Below are 24344 nucleotides of genomic sequence, written 5' to 3'. Positions count from 1 at the left end.
CGGAGCCGAAAGGAACCGAGGGGAGCCGAGCCGGGGCCGAGGGAAGCCGAAAGGAACCGAGGGGAGCCGAGCCGGGGCCGAGGGGAGCCGAAAGGAACCGAGCGGGGACCGAAGGGAGCCGAGCGGGGGCCGAGGGGAGCCGAGCCGGGGCCGAGGGGAGCTGAAAGGAACCGAGCGGGGCCGAAGGGAGCCGAGCGGGGCCGAGGGGAGCCGAGCCGGGGCCGAGGGGAGCCGAGCCGGGGCCGAGGGGAGCCGAAAGGAGCCGAGCGGGGCCGAGCGGAGCCGAGCGGGGCCATGGCGGCGGGCGGCGCGCTGTGCGGCCCCGCGGGGCTGGGGGTGAGTGAGCGGCCCTCGCTTCCACACCTTTCACTTATTCCCAGAATCTTTGTCATTCCCGAATTATTTTTCCTCTTTCCATATTCAGTAACTCAGCTACCTTCTCTTTTCGGTCTCGAGTTGTGATACACGTCCTTGCTTCCACAACTTTAACTTCCTGAGCTTTTTTTCTTTTTTCTCCTTCACCGCCCTCCACAAGCTGCTGCCGAGGCCTCCCTCCCCCGCTCACGGGTGACACCTCGCTGCTCTCCAGCAGCCCCTCTGCTGCCAAATGCTTTTGACATTTCAAATGCTAAATGAAGGCCGATCTCAGTTGTATCATTAGCAACTTGCATTACCTGGTGAAATTCTGCAAGCATTAGCTTTCCTGTCTCCCCTCTGTGTTGATTCTGTGACAGGACTGGAATCAGACGTGGTATACGAGCACCCCGAGATTTACCTGCTGCTTTCAGAGTACAGTCATTGCTTGGATCCCCTGTGCCTATCTTTGGATCTGTTCTCCTCTTTACTACTTGTACCTTCGACGCAAAAGCAAAGGCTATATCAGGATGTCCCACATCTTCAAAACCAAAATGGTAAGGGTAGAGGATGGGGATGATCCTGGCATTACCACAGCTTTGATGCAGAACTTAGTTTTTTAAATCATTAACTCTTTTCTGATGATCTGTGTTTGCTTTGACATTTACAGGCTCAGGTAAAGTCAGGTCACTGTAAATCAAGTAAAGTTTTAGGAAGAACTAGCATAAGATCTTCTCCCCTGTACTTTCATTTGGTTCCCTTCTACTTCTCATAAAACTCTGTCCCAAACCTGATTTTCCACCTCCCCAGTCTTACTGCCCAGGCGATCAATAGATCATCCCACCATCATTTCAGTCCGATCAATAGATCATCCCACCATCATTTCAGTCCGTTCCAACATGTGTTTGCTCTCTCTGCCCCAGGTCCTTGGATTCCTCCTGGTAATACTGTGTTTTTCTAACGTCTTCTTCGTACTGTGGGAGATAACCCAAGGAATCCCACGGGCTCCAGCGTTCTTCGTTAGTCCCACTGTAGTGGGAATCACAATGGTAATTCTTCCTTTGTTTTGGCTGCATGTGGCTCAGCTTAGCCCTCCTGGGGCAGACCTTGTATTTCCCACGTTCCTCAGTATTACTGAACACAAAGGTAGCTGATGGGGAGTGAAAGGCTGGAGATGAGCTTTGTGACTTTGTGCTGTGTGACACAGAAGGGATTTGGAGCTGGGGTGGAGCACTGGTTCTACAGCTACAGTACAGACCCCAGCAGGCAGAGTACAAGTCACAAGAATGTTTAGAAAACACAGTCAAGTTTAGAAAGAGGTCTCGCCCCAAGACAAGATCTAGTTTCTCATAATCGTTGTGTGCAATTTAGTATGGTTTAGAATGAAATGGGATTTCTGTTAAATGCCTATCCTCCCCTTCTGTCATTGCATCTTCATGGCCGACATCCTCCCAGCCTGTTGGCCCACTTGTAGCTTTATTACTTGCCCTTTCTGGAGAGACGTTCTTGAGTGCAAAATTGCACATAATGCTTTCAGTTTTAGCCTTTTAGGAACAATACTGCAGCTCTGAACATCTTGGAATGTCTGCGCAAGAAACTAACTGATTTTTCGCTTATTGTGTCCATTAATTTTATAATAACGTTTGGCATTCCATTACCAGTTAGTTATTTGGCCAAATTTGTTCTTCCTCACAGATCCTTGCCATATTTCTTACCCAAGCAGAAAGAATGACAGGCATCCAGTCTTCAGGCATCCTGTTGATTTACTGGCTGCTGTCGTTCATGGCTGCAGTTGCGATGTTTACATCCAAAGTCCAGCATGCCCTGGAAAGAGTAAGTGAAATCATCTATATTTGACATGCAGGGGCATGAAGTCTCTGAACAACAGGGCTCTTTTTCCCTCGTTGATTGTGAGAGGTGGAGAAATTCCTCTCTTAAGGTGTATGCTGAGAAAAATGACTGATGACACTTTGGCATCTCCATCCATGTTGTTTCTTTCAATGCAGGCAGAGCATGACTAAAAGCAAAATGAACATAAACACTGCCAACTAAAAAGTGACCTTATAGCAGATTTTCTATCAGTATGAATATGTTGATAGCTTACACAGTTTTCTTATTTGGGTATTTGCAGTGACTGTGAAGGAACGTTGGCTGGGTTTACACATCTGAGGCATTGTCAGTGGCTGTTTTCCTCAGGCAAACAGTTGTACCTTTCCATCACAAAAAGAAATAAACAAAAGTTTGTGTTACCTGTGTGTTTAAGTAATAAAGGAAAAATATGTAGCCACTAGTCAAAAGAGAGTTGGGAACTTGCTTGTCCTGCTGTGTTGAATGATATGCAGATACAAGGATTCCTGTAGTAATAACACTTTGTTGCTTCTTGCTATCAAAATTCAGTTCGAAAAATAATCAGACCTTTTGCTTGTTTTTTCTCTTTCTCATTCACAAAATTAATTAGAGCACCCTTCATGGGGCCCCTTGAACACACCATAAAACCTGGCAGACGGTTTATTCTATCAACTGGTCATCCCACTAGGTGAGCAAGGAGCTTCTGTCCCACAAAACACCTCAAGTTCCCTGAATAATGATGCCATGTGGATGTCTGATTTGACTAGACTGCTGTGAAGCCACTGTTACTAAAAAAAAAATGTGTCCATTATTTAGCATTTTCTGAAATTCCAGTTTCAGGAGTTACGTATTTAAGTAGCTCTACATAACTATAGTTAAAATAAGTGTACCTCATACTTCAAACTAAAACTCAGAGCTTATGACTGGTAAAACATGAGAAGCTATCTTTCTTCGCTGATATAGCATGAAGCCTCTTAACCTCATTCTCAACAGTACTCTTGTTTCTTAGGGCTTCCTGGAAGACCGTTTCCACCACGTTACAACTTACCTTTTCACCATCCTGGTGCTAGGAGAACTTGTGTTATTCTGCTTAGTTGATCACCCTCCCTTCTTCTCTGAAGCTGTCAACAATCCTGTAAGTGTAATATAGCTTATCGTAACATTACTCTGTCTCTCGATGCATGTTTTTAAAAACTAAAAACCTCATCTATCCATGTTCGTGTTTATTTTCATTGAAGCCAGTAGGTAGGGCTTATACCGCTTCCTCATGCTTTCCTGTGCAGTACTCTTTGAGAGTCAAGTGTGGCAGAGCTTCAGAAAATAAATGTCTTTGGGTATGAAGAATTATATTGTTTGTGCCTCCATCTGAGACATTATTCAAAGTCTAATTCTCCAAAGTCATTGATCCTCCACAATATGCTGTTGGTGTCAATGAATGGGGTGTGTGTGACTTCATTGCTTTTCCTGGGGAAACACACAAGGGGACTATATTCATCTGACACGTGCCCTTTTCTATATATAAATATCACCCATGTTTTTCCTCCCATCAGAATCAGTGTCCTGAAGCCAGCAGCTCTTTTCTTTCCAAAATCACATACTGGTGGTTCTCTGGGTAAGAAAACACAGAAAAAGACATGGTTTGATAGAATATCAGAAAAAAAACAGCAGCATAAGAAGAGATATAGATGACAGCCAGTAGGAAAAATCTCAGCCCCCAAGTTAGCTTATGCAGTAAGGTTTTAAGTTGTTTTTCTGGGGACTTGAGGTATTCTTCTTACAAGATGAAATTATAAACATTTAACACTTTTCTCAAAGTAGTTCAAAATACAAATTTGTGATTCTGGATAATGCTTTTCCCCCTTCCAACTTCCATTCTGCCCTCCCAATCTTGAAATAGACCCCAGCAATCTCAAAAGATTACTGTACACCAGCCACAGCCTATCTGCCTGCCAGGCCTTCCTGTAACAAATACTGGGCACGAGGAAGTAGTGAATGAGGACATTGGCCCAGCCCGCTGCTTAGTACTCAGATACAAAACAATTTCATACCTTGGGCCGCTATGATAAGGCCTCATCTGTGTTTCACTGAGTCACAGAGTAAGTTAAACTGAACTTAAGCCCTACAGGCCAAGACCCAGCTCTCAGCATGGACTAGAAATGAGGGCTTACTCACAAATGCTTATCATGTTGACAGAAGATAGCGTAGGGATTTGAAGCAAAACTGCTGATCCTGAACACTCATATTTATTCTGGGAAAGGACAGTCCTGAGTAGTGTTAAATAAGTCCTGGTGTGCTCACTGTGGTGCACTGACTGAAAGAATATCTGTTTTGAAAACATTACGTGCACTACAAATACTTCTGTGCTTACCTTACAGCAGTCTGTGTGTTCTCCAGGCTTGTCCAGAAAGGCTTTCAACAGTCCTTGGGGGTGGATGACTTGTGGTCTGTGAGGAAAGAGGACTCCTCTGAAGAAATTGTTGCCTGGGCTGAAAGAGAGTGGAAGAAGTGTCACAGAAGAACCCAGCAGTGAGTACTTGATCTAGAGTGTGCATCATGGGCTCACCTGGGCAGTTTTTTTCTCCCTTGCCTCTAGATGGTGTAAGCAAATACCCTCACAAGTGCTGGTGTGCCATCTCAAAACAGGTTTTAACTTCTCTATTCTTCACAAAGGGTCAGATAGACTGCTTCAGCACACATTCAGGCGCTGAACGTACGCTCCGCTAGGTGCTTCCCATCCACACCAGAGAGTAGTTGAAAGATTTGGTCCCACTGAATTATTTGTCCATTAAACAAGAAGGAAAGAAAGGATAGCATACATAAAATGGTCCAAGTAATGCTCTGCTGTGAAAACTTGGGGGTTTTTACTCTTCAGTGAGTGAGTTCCTTTGTGCAAAATCTGACTTTAAGTGTTGAAATCTGCTGGAGAACATCCCTCCATTTCTGGAAGCACAGGCCTGTAAGTTTTTTGTGAGAGGGATCATTTCTTAATGAGCATTTAAACTGGACTTGGCATGAGACCCAGTGTGAGATACGTAATGAAGCTTTGAAAGCACAAGATACCCAAGCTTTCTCCAATTGAGGATAGCTTCCCCATTGTTTCTTTCTTTAGAGAAACAGAGTCTGTTACATTTAAAAAGGATCAGAAGAGTGAAAGCGGCATAGCAGAAGTTGAAGAGACGGAGCTTCTACTGCGATCAGAGCACAGTCAGAGTGGGCCCTTACTGAAAATGTTTTGGAGCATGTTTGGAACCTACTTCTTTTTCGGCACCGTCTGCTTAGTTATCTGTGATGTCTTCTTGTTCTCTGTCCCAAAGGTACTGAGGTATGTACAGATTTGTGATATATTTTTATCATATGTACAAAATTGCTGTGTCCATAAGTTCACACAGAGATGTGTGTGCCAGCACTCACTCTCCTCGAGGAGATGCTGAGATCAGAGGTTGCTTCAACCTGCTAAATGTAAAAAATCAGAATATTATAGGACACTTCCGTGTTCTTCTATCATTTTACTGATAATGATCAGGCAGAGACAATACAGAAAAAATCCCTGTTATTTCTGCATTTTTACATGTCTGATATTTCATCAGTTCAACGAGGATTCACCAACATTTTGCTGTGACTTGCAGTCTTTTCCTGGAGTTCATTGAAGATCAAGAAGCGCCAAGCTGGCATGGTTATTTCTATGCCTTCACCATGTTCCTCTTGGCTTGTCTCCAGACTCTGTTTGAACAACGATATATGTACATGTGTCTTGTTCTGGGGTTGAGACTCAAAACTGCTGTAACAGGGCTTGTGTACAGGAAGGTGAGTCTGAAGCTTCCTTTTCAACCTCCTTTTTTTCTAGACGTGCCTTACTAGTGATGATGTTGGTATTTTGTTCTTAACATGATCATGGGAGATGTTATTAGAAACTATAATCATTAAGGATTTAGTTCTGTGCTATATTCATCTCTGAACAGTATGTGGGAGGCATTTTACTATTTGTTTTTCAGCTTTTAACTCAGAAAGAAAAGCCAAGAAAAGGAAAGAGGAAAAAGCAACATAAACTTTCTTATGCTGTAGATTATGGCTAGGAAAAGGAGTAAATACTTCATCTTAAAGTGAAGTCACATATCCAGGCGCAAACAGTGCATTTTCATTAGCCAGGATTTGACAGTTTTCTCCATTCTCTTATTTTTCTTTCTTTATACAGAAAAGAAAGTTGTTTGATTTTTGGACTGAAGTTGCTGTTTGATGACACTTTTCATTTCTTCTCTACTCTGTCTAGATCCTAGTTATGTCAGATGCATCAAGGAAAGTAACAAATGTAGGTGAAATTGTTAATCTGGTATCTGTTGATGTCCAGAAGCTAATGGACCTGATTATCTATTTTAATGGGACCTGGCTTGCTCCTATTCGGATTATCATCTGCTTTGTCTTCTTGTGGCAGGTAAAATATGATAACAATACCTATCAATCCTTTTCTATTCTAGGTATCAAAGGAAAAGAGAGTTTTCAAAATTCTGCTTAGAGCTTTCCTGGTCTGAATAACCTGAAATTTCTGTGTTTTTCTTAGCTCTGTAGTATGGTGGGTTCGCTTTTCTTTGTAGCAGATATGGTTATTGGTAAAGAATCCTTACCTGATCCTTCTCTTCTCTTTGTCACCTGTGTATTCTGTCTCTTGTATGGGAAAGACCATGAGCACGGTCAACTTGAGCTGACTGAAACTTCCAGCTCTTTCCAACAAAAATGTGGTGGCCCAGTGCAGGCTAAGCGTCCAGTTCCAGCTCTCCAGCATAGTTACAGACCGTAAAGGGCAGTAGTCGGAAATAGTAACTTGACATACTTCATCCTGAAGCCTGATTACTACAAGATCAGTGAAAGAGTTTGACGCAAAGTAAGGTACTATCCCAAAAGACTACTGGATACATTGAATTTCATAGGTATCAAGGAGTTTAGCAAGGAGAGAACAAAACCTGAATTAGAAATATAGGATGATAATCTAAAAGGTCCTTGTTTTCCCCTAACTCAATGTATAGTGTTTTCTCAGCACGATAAAGCCCTGTTTCGGCAGCACACCAAATGGAAGTCTGAGCACTGCAGAGACAGTTTATTCCCAAGAGCTTTCCAGAGGCCTTTGAGAGTTTCCTTTGCTAACAAAGATGGACTGTGCCTTGTACTTGGCATGATACTATGACCTTGGAAAATTAGTAGCCATGGTACAGACTGTTGAAAAATCATCATCCCTTCTATAGTGATGATGACAAGCTGAATGTGTTTGCATGTAGTTGGAGCATAATTTACACTTTGTTTGCGAGTATTAATAGACTATTTGTGCAAAAAATGCTTTTCTCTCTGTGTAAAACAGCACTCAGCCATCTGTAGAGACCATGTAGCTAAACCATGAGAGATGAGCTCTCTGGTTTGATATGCAAGTCGTTATGACCCCTGGTATCCAAGAGTACGTGGCACAGTGTTCTGCTCCCATTTTGTCTCACCAGTTGATGTAAATCCAGACAAGCTGGGTTATTTAGTTTGTTGAGGGTTTGAGTTTGTGTTTTAAACAAAACCTGGTTTTGTTTTGGGTCACTTAATTCTGCCAGCCACAAGATGTCCTTAACGCATCCAAGATCAGATGGGCAGAAACAGATATTACTTGAATTTCCAGCATGCTTCTGGATGGCTTTCAGCACTAATCTGGTTCCTAAAAGGGAAGCAAATAAATTCAGCAAAGCATGATGACAGCAGTTACCCTGCCTGGAGATTTAACAGTCCACAGTGCTTAGAGACCACAATTCCCAGGAAAGACAAAGACAAGATTAAAGTCTTAGCCATGAGGAATACCTGTTACAAATTTAAATAAGAGGGAAGGAAAGCAAGGGAGAATGGAAAACAGTAATTTCTAGTAATCACCATAAGTTCTCCTCTTTCCTTTTCTTTTTGGCAGCTTCTTGGGCCATCTGCCTTGAGCTCGATTGTTGTATTCCTTTTTCTTTTGCCTCTGAATTTTATGATCACCAAGAAGAGGAGTCAGTTTCAGGTACATTCTGTTTCATAAAAACAAAGTGGTTTACTGACTTGAATTATGCTAGGATACTACTTTTAAATCTAAGTTAAAAGGTGTCATGCTCTTCCAGGAAAGGATGACATGGAACCCAAGGCTACTGATGATTACAGTAAGCATGTTGCAAAAGAAAACAAATAAAAAAGTAGTACTGCACTGAAGCATATCACTAACAATTGCCATCAAGTAGTGGCTTAATATTTGTTATTCATGCCAATCATGACGGTCTGTGGGAACATAAGAGGATTTGAAGCCTGCAAAGTTTTCTGAAGTTTAGAGAAAACTCTTGCATGGTTCAGTTTGCCCACCTTTTCTCCCTTTTTAACCTACTGCCAGTAAAAATAAAGCTCTGAAGATGAAAAGCAAAATATTCTGTAGCCTGGAAGATTCATAAGTAAAACAGTATACACGGCCTAGCTGCAGGGAAACTTATTAAGAATTCACAGGCAGGAATAAGGCATGTTCTTCAGAATAATTGCACTGTTAAACATTCAACCTATTAAATTATAAAACTCAAACCATTTGTTACAGGAAACACAGATGAAACATAAAGATGAGCGGGCCAAACTCACCAATGCCATTCTCAGCGACATTAAAGTAATCAAAGTGTATGGCTGGGAGAAAACCTTCATGGAGAAAGTACTCGGTATCCGGAAGCAAGAACTTCAGGCCCTAAAAAGATCTCAGATTCTCTTCTCAGCATCACTAGCTTCTTTCCATTCATCAACTTTCCTGGTTAGTAGTTCACCTTCCTACATGTGCTGTTACTTCCATTTATCTTTATACTCGTGTCTGGACAGATTTTTTCCTGTGGGACAGCTAAAGAAAATGTCTGCCTGGAGGAGTTTGTGATCTCTTCCATTCTCTTCCCTGTCTGAAGCAAATGGTTTGTTTCCTTTGCTCCCTTCCAGATCGCATTTGTCATGTTTGCTGTCTACACCTTGGTGGATAACACACATGTTCTGGATGCTCAGAAGGCCTTTGTATCTTTAACACTGATCAACATCCTCAACACTGCACACTCCTTCCTGCCATTCTCCATAAATGCTGCTGTCCAGGTTAGTTGCCGGCTGTGTTCCTTTTTCTTCGGCCATAAGCGTTTTTTCGCATATCATCATTAACAGGAGAAGATGGATTTCTTAGGGCTTTGAACATCACGGGTAGCTATTTAATTGCTAATTGAAACAGCAAAGTTCTAGGACTTGCAGCTAAAGGTACTTTGTAGTGTTGTTTTTCCAGGGAGTCCACATATTGACAAAACAGTCACCACCAAGAGCTATTAAGTCTTTTAGGGCCAGGCACAAGCACCATGAGATCTCAGAGTTGCTTCCTGTTTTTAATCGCAGAAAGCATAGAGTCATTTGGTTGGAAAAGACCTCTCAGATCATCAAGTCCAACCATACCTGTCCACTAGTAAACAAGATCCCCAAACACCTCAGAATAGATGGAACAAAATCTCCGTGGGAGATCAGTGGAAACCCTGCTAGCCCAGTCATTGTCCAGTAAGAAACTGGGAAATTGCACTTCCCTCTTGCACCCTAAGAAGACTTCTTTCTATTATAGATCTTATTCTGTGTGCATCTTCATTTCAGGCCAAAGTTTCTTTAAACCGCTTGGCATCTTTTCTGAATTTGGAAGAACTGAATCCTGAGAGCTCAAGCAGAAATACTTCTGACTGTGGTAAACTTCTGTGTTAGCATTGTGGTCTTCTAAGAGGAGTAGCTTCCATTGTTCAACTTCGACCCTTGGGGTGCCTCCCATTGTCAAGAGAGAAAAATGTTTACCCCTTACTGTCGCTTTATTTCTCATGCCTATTTATTTCTAACAATGACATCTAATCTAGCAATTAACCCCTTCTTTTCATACTTAAGGTTAATTTTATGTAATATAAATACGCACTGAAACATAAAGTCACATAAATAGGGATGTTTCTGTACCTACCATTGAATTTACAAGTGTTCTATTTCTTTTCATGTTTTAGTACCAGCAACTATCACCATAAGAAATGGGACTTTTTGCTGGGGCAAAGAAAGTTCTCCTTGTCTTAAAAGGTACAGACTTACTCTTAATCATCTCAGTTCTGTAGGTCCAGGTGGATGCTGACTAATTCCTCAGGGCCTAAGTGAAATCAGTATGGAATATCTAGAGGCTTCTGAGTTTGCTTCATATTTAATGTTGAATTCTGGAAATATATAATGAAATCAGACAAAATGTAATCTTGCTTTTATGCCTGGGAGCACATAAACAGGAAGGTGCCTGTATTTAGATATTGCCTTATTATATGGGGACTATCATCTTTACACAGTTTAAAACCTGTATCTAAAAGGTAATAAGAGACTAATCTTTTCTCTATAGCATAGATCTTACTGTGCCCCAAGGCTCATTGGTTGCTGTAGTTGGCCAGGTGGGTGCTGGAAAGTCCTCCTTGCTGTCAGCGTTACTTGGTGAGCTGGAGAAGACAGATGGCTGGGTGACCATGAAGGTAAATTTTCCCAAGCATTTGCTTCTAGTTGGACTGTCTTCGGGAATAAACTTAACCAAGGCATAAGGTATTTGATGAAAACCCATTTAATGCTGAATTTTAACAAAAGCTGTATGTAACAGCCTGCATTCAACTATCTGAAGGTGCTTAAGACCTTCTGGATGACCCTGGCCCTTGAGGATGGGAACTGGAACAGGAATTCAAAGATCCTGTTCCATTTCCCACTCTGAGGGTGAGCTGAAGGGGCATTGTGGTAAATCGTGTCATGTACTTGCACCTCTGTTTCCTCTTCTAAAAGACACTGAGAGTGCAGGCTTATTTGCAAAGCCCTCTGAGACTTGTCAATGGTGATGGTCATTCCAGATTTCTACAAAGCTAATTAGCTTTATGGAATTGGGAGAGCTTTTCTTCAAAGATGATTGTCCACAGTGTCAAATTGAGTTTATGCAAAAAAGATTGCTAACATTCTTCTACTTCTATTTTTATAGGGCACCACAGCTTATGTCCCCCAGCAAGCTTGGATACAAAATGCTTCAGTAGAAGATAATATTCTCTTTGGGAAAGAGATGGATGAAACATGGTTCAATAGAGTGATAGATGCTTGTGCACTGCAGCTGGACTTTGAGAACTTCCCTGCAGGGCAGAAGAGTGAAATCGGAGAGAAGGTACTGGTTTAGGTTTAGATTTTGGCCAACTTTTCCATGAGTAGCTACAGCTTTGGGTGTCTTGCTTAAAACACCTGCAAAAGGTCTAAACATTCAGGAGGAGGTGCTCAGTAATTTCTGAAGTCAGGCCACGTTGTAATGGGATCTGAAGCTCACCTCCTGACAGTTAACCTAACCAGAGATACGCCTAATGCCAAATCTACGTATCCAAGTCATCTTTGGGTCCTTTTTAGCTCAAGAGAAGCTGCCTCTGCATCTCAAGAGCCTGGATGGGGTTGGGGGATGGTGGATGCAGAAAAGCTGATTTATAAATAAGGAAGTCATAAAAGCTCAGTGCAAAATGCAGCCAAGAGTTGGCAAATATGCTGTAGCTTTGGAACAAACAGTGTCAATACATTTTTACAGGGACTAAATATATCTGGAGGGCAGAAGCAAAGAGTGAACCTTGCTCGTGCCGTGTACCAGAACGCTTCAGTGTACCTACTTGATGACCCCCTCTCAGCTGTTGATGCCCACGTTGGACAGCACATTTTTGAACGTGTTCTTGGACCCAGTGGCTTACTGAAGGACAAGGTGTGTTACAAATCCCAAACTGCACTCTAACTCCATTCACATTGATGAAGTTTTCAGACGCAAATTTGATTCTGAAATACTTACTCAGTGAAAATAAATGTGACATACTCTCCAGCTAACATGATCCTACTTGAGAGCTTCAGGCTGAGGGGAATCAACAACAGGGAACTGGGTCAGTGAGCCAACCAAATGGTCCTCCTGCACACAGGGTGCTAGCCTGGGACTTCAGGCTTCAGTCCCCATCGTCATTCTTTTATGCTGTGTGTGACACAAAGCAAGTTGATTCAATCCTCCACTCCCAATTTCTGCACTTTCAATGTGGGCACAAACCCATGCTGCAAAGATAAACTTCATTAAAGAAACAGTCAGAAGTGATAGGAATAAATCACAAAAATACCTCCACATTAGTAAAAATCATAACAGACACTGAGTACTTGTCTGTCTGCAACAGCTGGAGTGAGCACGGAAACAGCAGAACAATTGTAACTGTTCCCTTCCCTCCTTGTTCAAGCAGACTCGTGTGTTGGTGACACACGCGATCAACATTTTGCCTCAAGTGGACAACATTGTTTTTCTGGTGGATGGAACAATCTCTGAAATTGGTTCCTACCAAGAACTTTTACAGAAAAATGGGGGCTTTGCAGAATTTCTTCATTCACACATTCCTGCAGAAGAGAAGACTGGTTTTCCAGGTAATCTAAATCAGTTGGAATCCTTCTTCCTAGGTTTATCAGTCAGTTGTTTCGTTAATATTACACTTAACATTAAGGAACTTGGGGAGTGCGAGGGAATCTGTTGCTGTTTGTAGTTGAAGAGAGGGAAAAGAGGATGGAAAAACTAGTCTTATGATTGTTCTGTTAGGGACATTGAAAGTAGAGATCCAATCACTGTAAGCTGCCGCTTTGTGTGGGGAAAATTTGCCTGTCAAATGAGCTGACTCATCACCTTAAAATTGGTGCTTCAACAAACAGATCCATCTTAGTAGACAATCATGCAGTAAACAATTACTGATTATACGTGCTGTTCTTCAAGCCTCACCTTGATATTTCTACCCTTAGAAACAATTATTTGCAATGAAGCTTTCCTCTATTATTAATCTCTCAAAGGCTATAAAGGACAATATGGGATTCTAAAGCATTTAGAGAGAAAAAAATGCATTTATTTCACAGCTATAGGAGACACCAAAGGCACCATCACCTCTAGAAGTGGTCATTCACAGGAGAGGCTCTTTAGGTAAGCTTAAAGCTGTCTCAGACACTGAATAACTTGCTCCAAAAGCCTACATGGAGGCTCTTACTAAGTATGATACAAGTTTGGGATTGATCTGTAAATTAATAATATGAACAAACAAGCAAAACTCAAGAATAGATAAGAAACGGTTCTTGAATCTGGATGGTGACTAACATTTTCTCTGTATCTCACAAGGAGCCAGACTTCGTACTAAAGTTAAAGCACAAAGCACACTGATGCATTTGTTTGCTGTTCACTTCCCAGTGGGGCTGTAAGGTCTGAATCATTTCAACCCAGCCACAACTAGTGAATGCCTAAAGCCTCTGTTTGTTAATAACCTGACTAAGTCCAGTCCTTGGGATAGAGACAGCGGTTGGGATTGGTCTGGAGAGCCCCGAAAACTGCAGCCCTCAGAATAGACGTGAATATAGGGGTGGATGGGTAAAGATATCCAGCTTTAGAACACTCATTGCTTTGGCTAAAAACTGAAAGGATTTTTGTTTTCTTTATGAAGTGACAAATCAGCCAAAGCTTCTGCTGTGGGAAGGGAGACCATTCCTCTAAGTCAAGACTGTACTGCTGCTGCAGCCACCAAAGAAAGGTTAACAAAGGGAGAGAAAACTCGGCATGGCAGGGTAAGCACAGCACCTTGCTGTACAGGCAAAGACACACACTGTGGAGGTGTTTAAGGCACGGGTGGACGAGGTGCTGAGGGACATGGGTTAGTGTTTGATAGGAACGGTTGGACTCGATGATCCGGTGGGTCTCCTCCAACCTGGTGATTCTGTAAGGAAAGCCTTTCATGTGTTCCAGTAACACAAGCCTGTTGCAATAACGTTCATCAGTTGATCATAACTCGTTAATACCATGGATTTGTTTCAGTATGGCTTCATTATGCATCCATAAGGAAAACAAAAAATGAATTAAGAGTTGCTCTACTCCATGATATATTACCAAGTAGATATGCTATAATAAATCATTCCTCGATTTGAAGGTGCTTTTCCTTGCTAACAAGCTTGATCCTCCCAACCTCTCCTTCTATTTTTCCCCAACTGTTTCGCTCTAGGTTAATGTTTCAATTTATGCAGCTTACCTGAAGGCGACAGGCTCACCACTGTGTGTGTACATCATCCTGTTGTTCACGTGTCAGCAAGCTGTGTCATTTTTTCGTGGTTACTGGCTCAGCATCTGGACAGATGACCCTGTCCACAATGGGACACAAGAGCACACAGAGCTGAGAGTTGGAGTCTTTGGTGCACTAGGAGTCATTCAAGGTTAGTTTAACTTGCTCATCTAATTCTTCTGTGTATTTCCATCTCCCTTTCCCATATTCAGAATGTTTTCTCGGAATATAAACAAGTGCTTACCCATGGGTGCTTAGCCTCCTGGGCTTCTGGCACCAGCCCTAAAGGTTTGGCACAGGGCCTAAAGCTACAGACTCTGGTGCACAGAGAGGATTTCTAAGGCAAAACATTTCTAGTGCTACTGCCTGAAATTCTGCTTTATGGTATGCTAGAAATGATCTCATGTGCCTTTCAGCAGACCACTATGAATAGTGTCTTCCTCTGTATTTCCTAATAGAACTGAATGACCTGAGCCCTTAAAAAGAATTCAGCAATAGAAGAACTACAACATCCTTATTTTTCTATCCTGCCCCCATATATATCCAATAGCTTCTGCATATCTTCCTTCTTATCCCTTGCCATCTTCCAGTGTAAATGAATCATATCAAAGCGTGAGCAGTGGCTTTTCTCCATGCTGAATAAAATCTTGGTTTAGGTCATCAGAGTGTAAAAAGAGAGAAAAACAGCCAGTTGTGGAACTCCAGATTTCTGTAAACCTTTCCCTTTAAAAATGGCCACTTCTATTGGTCACTTTAAAAAAATGATGACCTTACAAAGCGGAACTCCAAGGTTAGTTTGTTCAGACCTAGTAATTATTGTTATTTTTACATTACAGCCCTGCTCAGATTTGCCTCTGTAGCAGCAGTGCTTCTAGGTGGCGTATTAGCATCACACAAGCTGTTTCTGCAGTTGCTGGGGAACGTTGCTAGATCTCCAATGGTCTTCTTTGAGCAAACACCCATTGGAAACTTGTTGAACCGCTTCTCCAGAGAAATGGATGCTGTCGATTCTGTCATCCCTGACAAGCTGAAGTCCCTGCTGGGATTCTTGTTCAACTTGCTGGAGATCTACCTTGTGATTCTAGTGGCTACACCGATGGCAGCAATAGCCATAGTGCCCTTAACTGTTCTTTATGCTGTATTCCAGGTAGGAGATCACAGCGATACACAAACCATAGAGGCTGAGGCAGCTTGGCTGTATCTCTGCAGAAAGCCTCCTTCCCTTTCTTAGGAGAGGACACACGCAGAAACTAGTTTCATCTTCTCAAATTCCATCTGAACAAAAATAATGACAGTGGCTCTTCACACATCACCTCAGCGTTTCAAAGCATCCCAGAGACCTCACAAAAAGGCTTGTGCTTTTCTGATCTGCAGATCAAATCCCACCTAGAGCTACATTCCTTCTGTCCATAACTGTAAACAAAATCATATTAAGACAAAAGGTATTTTTTCCTTTCCTCCAGAATTCCTACACGGCTTTTTAATGTATCCATATATGCCATGCAGCTCTCTCACTGGGCTCTGAAACCTCAAATTCTTTGCCAGCTAAGACTGAACATGAGGAAAGGGCAAATAAGGGTGCAAGTACACCTCTGTTCTCCATCAAACAAAGGGCTGGTCTACGAGAGAATGTAAATGTTGAGTTCAGAATACACTGGCTACTTTGCATTAACTAACCTTAGTGTTATTCTTAATGAACATAGGACATACAGGCAGAAATGCTACCTTACATTTTAAGGACATCTACCTACACATTACGTTTTATAACACTAGGATACTAAGTACTTGTTGAACCCTTCCCAAGTTTTCTGGGGAGCACCTCCAGGGAGGAATAAACCTTCTAATCACTTCCCCTTCAATTTCCCTTTGTACCAGCATTTCTACGTCATCACCTCCTGCCAGCTGAGACGCATAGAGGCTGCCAGCAGGTCACCCATCTACTCACACATTTCAGAAACTTTCCAAGGGAGAAGTGTGATCCGTGCTTACAAAGTCCAGGAGAGGTTTATTTTGAAGAGCAATTTTCTAGTGGATGAGAATCAGCGAATATCCTTCCCTGGTGCAGTCGCTGACAGGTACAAATCTGCAGCGTAAAGAAAATCATGTTTTATTCTGATGGCCTTGGTCAGTGGAGATGGCTGCTTGTGGGGCTTGGGTGGAGGAGCCAGAAGATGGTATGGGAATGAACAGTGTTTTGGGGGTAGGGAAGCCTCTTTCATTGCCACTCACCGTGCGCCTCTCTCTGGCAACGTGCTGCTCACGCAACTGATGTGCTCACATCTCTGCTATGTGGCTGTGCACACATGTGCTGATCCACTGCTAGAGGTATCATCCAACAGGCCTTGGAAAAAATCCTAACCAAAACTGTAAGCGAGCCAGCTGGGACAGACTGGAGCCATTCATGAGCTTCAGGGTAAAAGCAGACAGGGCACAACCAGAGCTTTCTTGAGCACCCTGTACCCCAGCAGCTCCACAAGTGTTTTGCAAAATCATCACAGATGGTATTGAGAGGAAGGAAGAGGGCACCTAGCAATGGCCTTTACTCTCCTTTTTCAGGTGGCTTGCTGCAAACTTGGAGTTTCTAGGCAATGGAGTTGTGTTGTTTGCAGCATTATTTGCAGCAATGGGGAGAACACATCTCAGTCCCGGAACCGCTGGATTCTCCATTTCATACGCTCTTCAGGTAATGCTGCATTTAAGTGATAACATGCTTGCCTTTCATCAAAAGCAATTTGCATTTTAATTTCTGCTTCCATTTTAATTTCTAAGAAATTATGAACTATTTATGTGGCTTTTCAGATGTCTTCTACCAAACGCTGCTGTTATTGCTGAAACCCAGAGCATGTGGAGTGCATGGCCCCTTGGGATTAACACATGCACGAGCCATTATTTCTTCCTGCATCTAAACTCATACTTCAAAGTCACAGCTTGCTCTGAGCAGGTGAAGCACTGTCTTCACTGTCAGTCTTATCTGCTTGTAGACTGGCTACACAACAACCTAAGAAATAGCTACCCTATCTCTTAGCATCCAAGTCAGTAGCATTTCATTCTCTATAACTTGCTGAGAAGTAGCTGTAGGGGGAGCTGGTTAGGCTTTACAAACTTGCACAAGGATTCATGGTTATCTTTTAGCCTTTTAAGGGAAGATTTCTGAAGTGAGTAGCTGATAAGGTCTTTATAAATAAATACAAAGTACCAGATACCTCCAGCACAGGTCAAAACTTGTTTTATCTGCCCCAATGCTTCCATTTCTTTCTGCTAGATAACTGGTGTTCTGAACTGGATGGTGCGCTCCTGGACGGAAATAGAGAACAACATCGTTTCTGTGGAGAGAGTGAGAGAATACTTGAGGACTCCTAAGGAGGTAGCTAACCAATTACTGACCTTACTAGCAAAGATTAACATCTCTGCAAACTAAACAAGTAACTTTTCTGTTCCACATGGACAAACACCCTAATTTTCCCCTTCTAAAAGTCCAGTTATATTTCCTTTAAAGAACTGCAGCATTTGTTTTTTATCCAACTGACTAGACTTGGTTTTCAACCTCTGATCATCATTATTTCATTAAGACAGTTAAGCCCTTATCTTAGCTTGCCATTAAAATAGCTTCACTAGGTAACTTCTCATGGAATGAGCCATATTTTCTGTCCATATTTGGAGTATTTACTGTGCAAGTTCAGATGCAACTCTGATAACTGATGGCTGCTAGATAGCCTTTTAGCCACTAGAAGTCTCCAATGCAATCATTTTGGTTCTGTAATCATTAAAACTATTTCTTCATATGCTGCCCTGAGATCCTGCTAAAGGAGACTTTCACAGTCCTGTTTACAGGGACATATAAATCTGTTTTTATTGAGCCACTCATAATGTCAGAACTCTTGACTTGCCAACAAATGTTTGTCCTCATTCTTAGTTAAGACAAGTAGCATATTTGCATAAAGTAAAAAGTAAGCATTTACTGTATGAAAGTTACAAGCATTTTTCTCTTTTGGAAACAGTAACTAGATGAGGGGAATTTGGCACCGATGTCCTCATAAGCTTCCCATTCCAGTATGGCCACTTGATTTGGTCATTTAAATCAGCTTTATATACTGCTGTTTGTTTTCATCTATTTAGGCACCCTGGACTCTAAATGGTAAACTTCGAGATCAAGTTTGGCTCACGGAAGGAAGAATTGAATTTAGGAACTACAGTTTGCGATACAGGCCACATTTGGAGTTAGCACTGAAGCAGATCAACCTAACCATCAAGGGCCAAGAGAAGGTAAGCAGAGCCACTTGTTTCAGAAGAGCTGTGAAGTGTGAACGGTGCTTTGCAAAGATCAGATCTGATCAGAAACAGTCCCTGCCCTCACCAAGGTGTATTAACTTATAAGTGTGAAAACTGCAGGAAGGTGTGAGCACATCAGTCACACTGCAGACCTCTTCTAGTACAAAACAGCGTATCCAGGATCACTGCATACACGTGTTCTTCTGAGTGAAGTTTCATATCACAGAAGACTAGCAGAGATACAGTAGGGGAATTCACTTCCCAAATCTAGTGCTACATCAAGGCCCTATTCTAGCTGCTAAGTTGTGTAGTTATTCTTCCCATCAGAGGCCTTCAAGATTCCTTTTCATACAAAACAATTACAAATTATGACAGGCCTGTCCAACTGTGGAGAACAAGCAACATCAAAACCAAAAGCTTTCCGTTGCACTTTACAGATTGGCATAACAGGAAGAACGGGAGCTGGGAAATCTACTCTTGCTGTGGGATTGCTGCGATTAGTGGAAGCTGCAGAAGGAACAATCCTAATTGATGGACTAGATATCGCTCAACTAGGTCTCCATGACCTTAGAACCAAGATAACTGTCATTCCCCAGGTACAAAATTAATTTCCAAAATGCTTCAGCAGTGTTGTTAAACCTTAACACCTACAAAAGGTTTATGAAGATTCTGTGAGAGGAGGGGCATTCAGAAATTTCTGAGTTGGAAATAATCTGTACGCCATTCTAGTCTCCCATCCAATATAACATTAGCCAGAGATTTCCACCCAGCAGGAAAAAAGCCAAGAGCTCAGTTTTACAATTCATTTCAGTTGTTTGTACTGTCTCTGTGCTCAGGATCCAGTTTTGTTTTCTGGCTCTCTAAGAATGAATCTCGACCCATTAAACCAATACACTGATGCAGACATCTGGACAGCTTTGGAACTGACTCAGCTCAAGAACTTTGTTGCAGATTTACCAGATCAGTTGGAATATCAGTGCACTGACCAAGGGGAAAACCTCAGGTACCTCATGTGGACAAAGCCAGTGGCAGGGCAGCGCCAGCCCACGCACAGGGAGAACATGCAGCTCGTGGGACAAGGAGCTTAATCCATTTAAAAAAATTGCTGCAACATTGCCCTTCTTAGCAGCATGAAATCAAATCATAAGACAGCAAGTGGTAGATCTTGGAGACTTAATCACGGTGGAGGCTTGTGTTTGTGCAGTACTTAAAACACTGGAATCCCATTCTAAGTGTAGCTCTCCTGGGTGATACATTATTACACTCCCTTAATTTCCTGAGGTGGTTTCATGCTTTACCTGCAGAGCCACCAGCCTCAATAACCCTTTTAAGAAAAAGGAACAATCACCTTTTCATTACTATTTTCAAATTAATCACTTATTCTGACCCAGGGAAAAGGAAGTACTGCTCTCAGTTTACCATCCCTCTTCTTACTTGCAGCACTGGTCAGAAACAGCTGGTTTGTCTGGCCAGAGCGCTTCTTCGGAAAGCCAAAATCCTCATTCTAGATGAGGCCACAGCAGCAGTAGATGTAGAAACTGATCTCCAGATTCAGTCCACACTGAGGACTCAGTTCAAAGACAGCACAGTGTTAACAATAGCTCACCGGATAAACACCATCATGGACTGCAACAGGTAATATCTTCAGCCACTTTCCTAAGGAGAAAACCTAAGGACAGACGACCTGCGTAAACTAGAAAACCATAGAGTGTTAAGAGAACAGCGATTTCATTTCTGTGCTTTTCTTGTTTAGCCCTCAAAGCTTTGCTTTAGAGATTGTAGGGGCTAACTTACATCAGCTAGGTATTAATAGTTTAATTGAAGGTCATTTATTCACCTATATTTCATCCTTTGTTCATACCCTCTTTTCCCGCACTGACAGCAAAACCAGAGCTACAGCTCTGCTTCATCTTATAATCTCAAAGCTAAAATACACATTCACAAATCTTACTCCAGTCTCAGTGGCCAAAACTCCCAAAAACTCAGTACTTGAATAGTCACTCATCAGTAGCCTGTTTCTATCCCACAGTTGTTTCCCAGCTGAAAAGCTGCTGGAAAGCTTGGCTGAATAACAAGCAAGTATAGAAATGTGTTTTAGAAATAAGTAGAAATAACAGAGTTTATTACAGCTGCTGGTGTATCCCAAAGCTTACCCTTCTGTTTTAATGTTTACAGGATTTTAGTCTTGGAAAATGGTCGGATAGCTGAATTTGATACTGTGGAGCGCTTAATAGCTCAGAAGGGACTGTTCTACAGACTGATGGAAGAATCAGGCCTTGCTTGACTCACAGAGTACACCATAATGCCACCACTACCAGGAATAATTGATCTTGTAATTGAATAATCTTCGTTTCACTCTACAATGACTGGCACTCAACAAAATCTTGTTTGAGTCATAACCACAGTGAGTAGATGAAAAGGGATGACTTGCAATACCCGTTATTTCCATAGGAAACTTAGTGATTCCATTTTAATTATGTTTCCAGATACCAAAACTTCACTCACTGAAAATGAGCCAGAACTTAGGTACAAAAGCAAACAACGAAAAAGACCACAGTATTTCTGATTTATGCTACAAACGGATAGCAAATATGCTGCCATACTAAAGATTACACAGGTTATTTTTAAAAGCCTACGAAATTTTATGGGCAGCAAACAAGAATTTAACTGGTAGCAAACAAACAGAACTGTCTACAGCTTGTTCCAAGTTCCAGGCAATTGGTGATGTCTTAGGGACTGCTTGCCTGAGCGCTGTTCTTGCACAGACAGAGTGAACTCCAAGGCAGTGGCTGGATCGAGTCACCCCAAGTGCAAAACCACTGGGGAGCTGGGAAAGGAAGCGGGATGGCACTGAGCACAAGGCTGCCTGGGGGACGCCTGTTGTGACAGCTGGAGATGAGACCCATTCCATCTCTTTCCCCTCAGCTTTGGAGAGGCCCCGACTGACTCGTGCTATACAGAGGGCAGGCAGAGTGCGTGCAGGAAGCCAGCCGGCTAAACCACAGGCTCGCTGACACAGGACAGTAACGTGGCTGGGAGTGGGCAGCACAACATCGTTCCTTAAGCTTGAAGGCTTGGAACAGCCCTGCTGCCACACGCCAGCTGGTCACAGGGGAGCACATCCAAACACCAACACAAACATTACTGAATTGATTTGGCCACAAGGCGTTTTTATGGTGGAAAGTGTCCTCCCTGATCCCTGCAGCGTGGCAGCCTGGCAGATGGGGAAAACGGCAGGGACTTGCCTGTTCATTTCTGGTTTTCTTCTTGAGTGCAAGTTGAGTGCCTGATGTGCCATCCTGGCACTGCGGAGCCTCTGGCATCTTTCAAGTGTTACTTCAATAAGCTGAAAGGGCAGCTGAAAGCAAAGCCTTCCTGGGTTTCTTGCAGTGCTGAGGAGTTGCAGTCAGAGCTGTCCCCAAGTCTCTCCTCAGGAATCACAAGACAATGCGACAGACAGATCACACTGAGATACTGCTGTTTACTCTGACTTTTGTTAAAGTACTTCATTTTCTAGAAAGCTAAAATAAAAATAGAATCAAGCTTGAAATGGGTCTCTTCAGTAAGCTAAAGTACATGCAGTGTTAAAAAAATAATGGGGGAGGGGATGGGACAGTTCAAACTGGTGAGTAGCCAAACCAGGCCAGCAAAACCCAGCAGTTTCTTCTCTAACAGCTGTTCAGTAGCCCCTTCCCCTACGTTAAGACCAGTTCTTTCCAGACAAGTGCCCAAGATATCCAAGTCCAGTGCCTGCTGCCATTCTGGTGCTCAAATACCAGGAGAGGCAATTTTTCCCCCTCTTTCTCCAGACCTTAATCAAGGGTCCAGCCCAGCAGGAGCACCTACCTATGGCATCATTCCATCCTCTCAAAGCCACCCACTCCACACAAGCCACCTGCTCCACCAGTATAGGATTTTGTTATGAAATGAGGTCAAGAGTTTAATCAGTGCTTAAAACTTTCACTGTTCCTGTCATCTCTCTAATCTGGACATCAAGAGTTAAGGCTTTTAACTGCAATTTATTTTTTTTTCTCCCTCCTCATTTAATGCTGTCTCAAACAAAGCAAAAGCACAGCACATGTAGGAGAGAAAAACAACTTAAAAAAATTTTTTCTTGTCCCATGATTCCAAGTTTTAGATATACTGAAATTACTAAAGCTAGAAAATAAGAATGAAGGTGTTGTGCATTGGTTTACAGCAAGTTCATGCCGAGCAGTTTCTAAACTCATAGACTATCACAAGAAGCACAGGACTGCCAACACGTTAAAGACTCAGTGACCCAGAGCACAACTGTTTCTGTGCTACGCTGTGACTGAACCACTAAGGGATATCTGGAGATGTCTCAAGACCAGCAGTAGTTTTACAGAATCATAGAATCACAGAATCACCAGGTTGGAAGAGACCCACCGGATCATCCAGTCCAACCATTCCTATCAAACACTAAAACCATGTCCCTCAGCACCTCGTCCACCCGTGCCTTAAACGCCTCCAGGGAAGGTGAATCAACCCCCTCCCTGGGCAGCCTCTGTCAGTGCCCAATGACCCTTTCCGTGAAAATTTTTTTCCTAATGTCCAGCCTAAATCTCCCCTGTAGTAGCTGTATTCACACACAAAGAACCAGGGCATTATTTGCAGATCTCCTGAAAATCCCACGTCTTTTCACCAGAAGCAGCTTTTCCAGATGTGAGGCATCTTCCATGTTGCAGCAAATAATGTCAGCCAGGATCCATCTACATGCACCAAAATCTGATACAGTAAATTCAATACTTTCTTTTACTCTTCTGTAATTATTATCATGCTTATAAAAATGTTAATGTTTATTTTAACACCACCACCATCTTCACATGGAATGCAGCTCACACACAACTGCTGTAAGATAGAAGATACAGCACAGCAGGATCTGAACTGGCTTTACAGATCCTTCATGTTTTAATGAACAGATTGAAACAGAACAGTTGTCAAAGAAAGCAAAGCTTTGCATTGAAAGATACAGGTCTTGGAGTAGAAGAAATGGTCGGGAGAGCAAAGAGCACAGAATGAACTGGAGAGACGGGTGTTGGCAAATTTTTCACAAAAACCACAAAACCAGCCAGCAACACAGCCAAATAAAGTTCCCATTTTCTTTATGCTGACCTAAATGAAATTAATTGTGCTATCCTTATAGAAAAAATTAAGGAGGGAAAAAAAGGAGAAAAACCATGGAGCTAGGCTTCCACCTGCTCTGCACAAGGTGAGAACCTACAGAAGCACAAGAGTACCAGCTATGAAGATGCTCCTGGTGGGCATGAGCTGCCAAAGCTAACCCTTTGTCAAATACAAACTGAGAAGTGACTCAACACGTTATCTTTCAAACAATTTTTTACTGCAAATTCTTTGCAAATATTTGCCATCATTACAAAAAATACCAAAGAAAATTTCAGTCTATTCAATTTGAGAGAGTCATAATTTACAAAAAAATAAATAGTTTTATTCTAAAGGCAAGAATTGTCTAGTATTAAGGTCAGCAATATCATTCACAAAAGTCCACATTCTCGGAGTGCTGAGTAACTGGGTCCGTCTGACATAGCTGGCCTCCTTCCAGCATTTTCCTTTAAAACAACACTAATCAGAACATGAGAAAAGTAACTTTTTTCCTCCCGTAGAAAATTCAACATTCAACATAGATCTTGAAAACCAGACTCCAGTGCTAATTGAATTGTTAGACCCCTGGAACACAACTTAAAACACAGTAAAGCTTTTTTTTTTTTAAAAAAAAAA

General features: G+C 42.2%; 1 protein-coding gene and 1 long non-coding RNA gene across 7 annotated transcripts; one reads left to right on the top strand and one right to left on the bottom strand.

The window, feature by feature from the left end:
* The first annotated feature begins 294 nt into the window (after window positions 1-294).
* On the top strand, window positions 295-21460 carry ABCC6 (ATP binding cassette subfamily C member 6). 2 transcript variants are annotated; one of them, XM_069870330.1, is made up of 31 exons: window positions 295-336; window positions 735-911; window positions 1278-1403; window positions 2050-2187; window positions 3212-3337; window positions 3753-3814; window positions 4597-4728; window positions 5312-5524; window positions 5829-6006; window positions 6470-6631; window positions 8129-8221; window positions 8777-8980; window positions 9157-9303; window positions 9838-9925; window positions 10227-10296; window positions 10601-10727; window positions 11216-11392; window positions 11798-11965; window positions 12480-12657; window positions 13135-13198; window positions 13710-13830; window positions 14262-14469; window positions 15155-15465; window positions 16194-16393; window positions 16875-17001; window positions 17581-17682; window positions 18435-18581; window positions 19025-19183; window positions 19424-19590; window positions 20028-20222; window positions 20763-21460. In XM_069870330.1, exons 1-31 carry the CDS (start codon window positions 295-297, stop codon window positions 20869-20871), a joined length of 4518 nt encoding a protein of 1505 aa, XP_069726431.1. In that variant the 3' UTR covers window positions 20872-21460. The 2 variants fall into 2 exon arrangements, 1 of the variants encoding a protein (XP_069726431.1); XR_011338588.1 differs by lacking the exon at window positions 19424-19590 and having other exon boundaries at window positions 20763-20876.
* LOC138727679 (uncharacterized) lies at window positions 889-12061 on the bottom strand. 5 transcript variants are annotated; one of them, XR_011338591.1, is made up of 6 exons: window positions 10309-12017; window positions 8095-8228; window positions 4571-4688; window positions 3251-3810; window positions 2459-2564; window positions 889-2178 (listed from the first exon to the last, which is right to left on the bottom strand). It is a non-coding gene; the product is annotated as an uncharacterized lncRNA (long non-coding RNA). The 5 variants fall into 5 exon arrangements; XR_011338593.1 differs by lacking the exon at window positions 2459-2564 and having other exon boundaries at window positions 890-2178; window positions 10309-12015; XR_011338590.1 differs by lacking the exons at window positions 889-2178; window positions 2459-2564 and having other exon boundaries at window positions 2937-3810; window positions 10309-12014.
* Window positions 21461-24344: the final 2884 nt, after the last annotated feature.

This window comes from Phaenicophaeus curvirostris, chromosome 16, assembly GCF_032191515.1.
Source record: "Phaenicophaeus curvirostris isolate KB17595 chromosome 16, BPBGC_Pcur_1.0, whole genome shotgun sequence".
Lineage (NCBI taxonomy): Eukaryota > Metazoa > Chordata > Aves > Cuculiformes > Cuculidae > Phaenicophaeus > Phaenicophaeus curvirostris.
The sequence above is the reverse complement of the archived record's forward strand: the minus strand, read 5'-3'. Positions and strand labels throughout refer to the sequence as shown.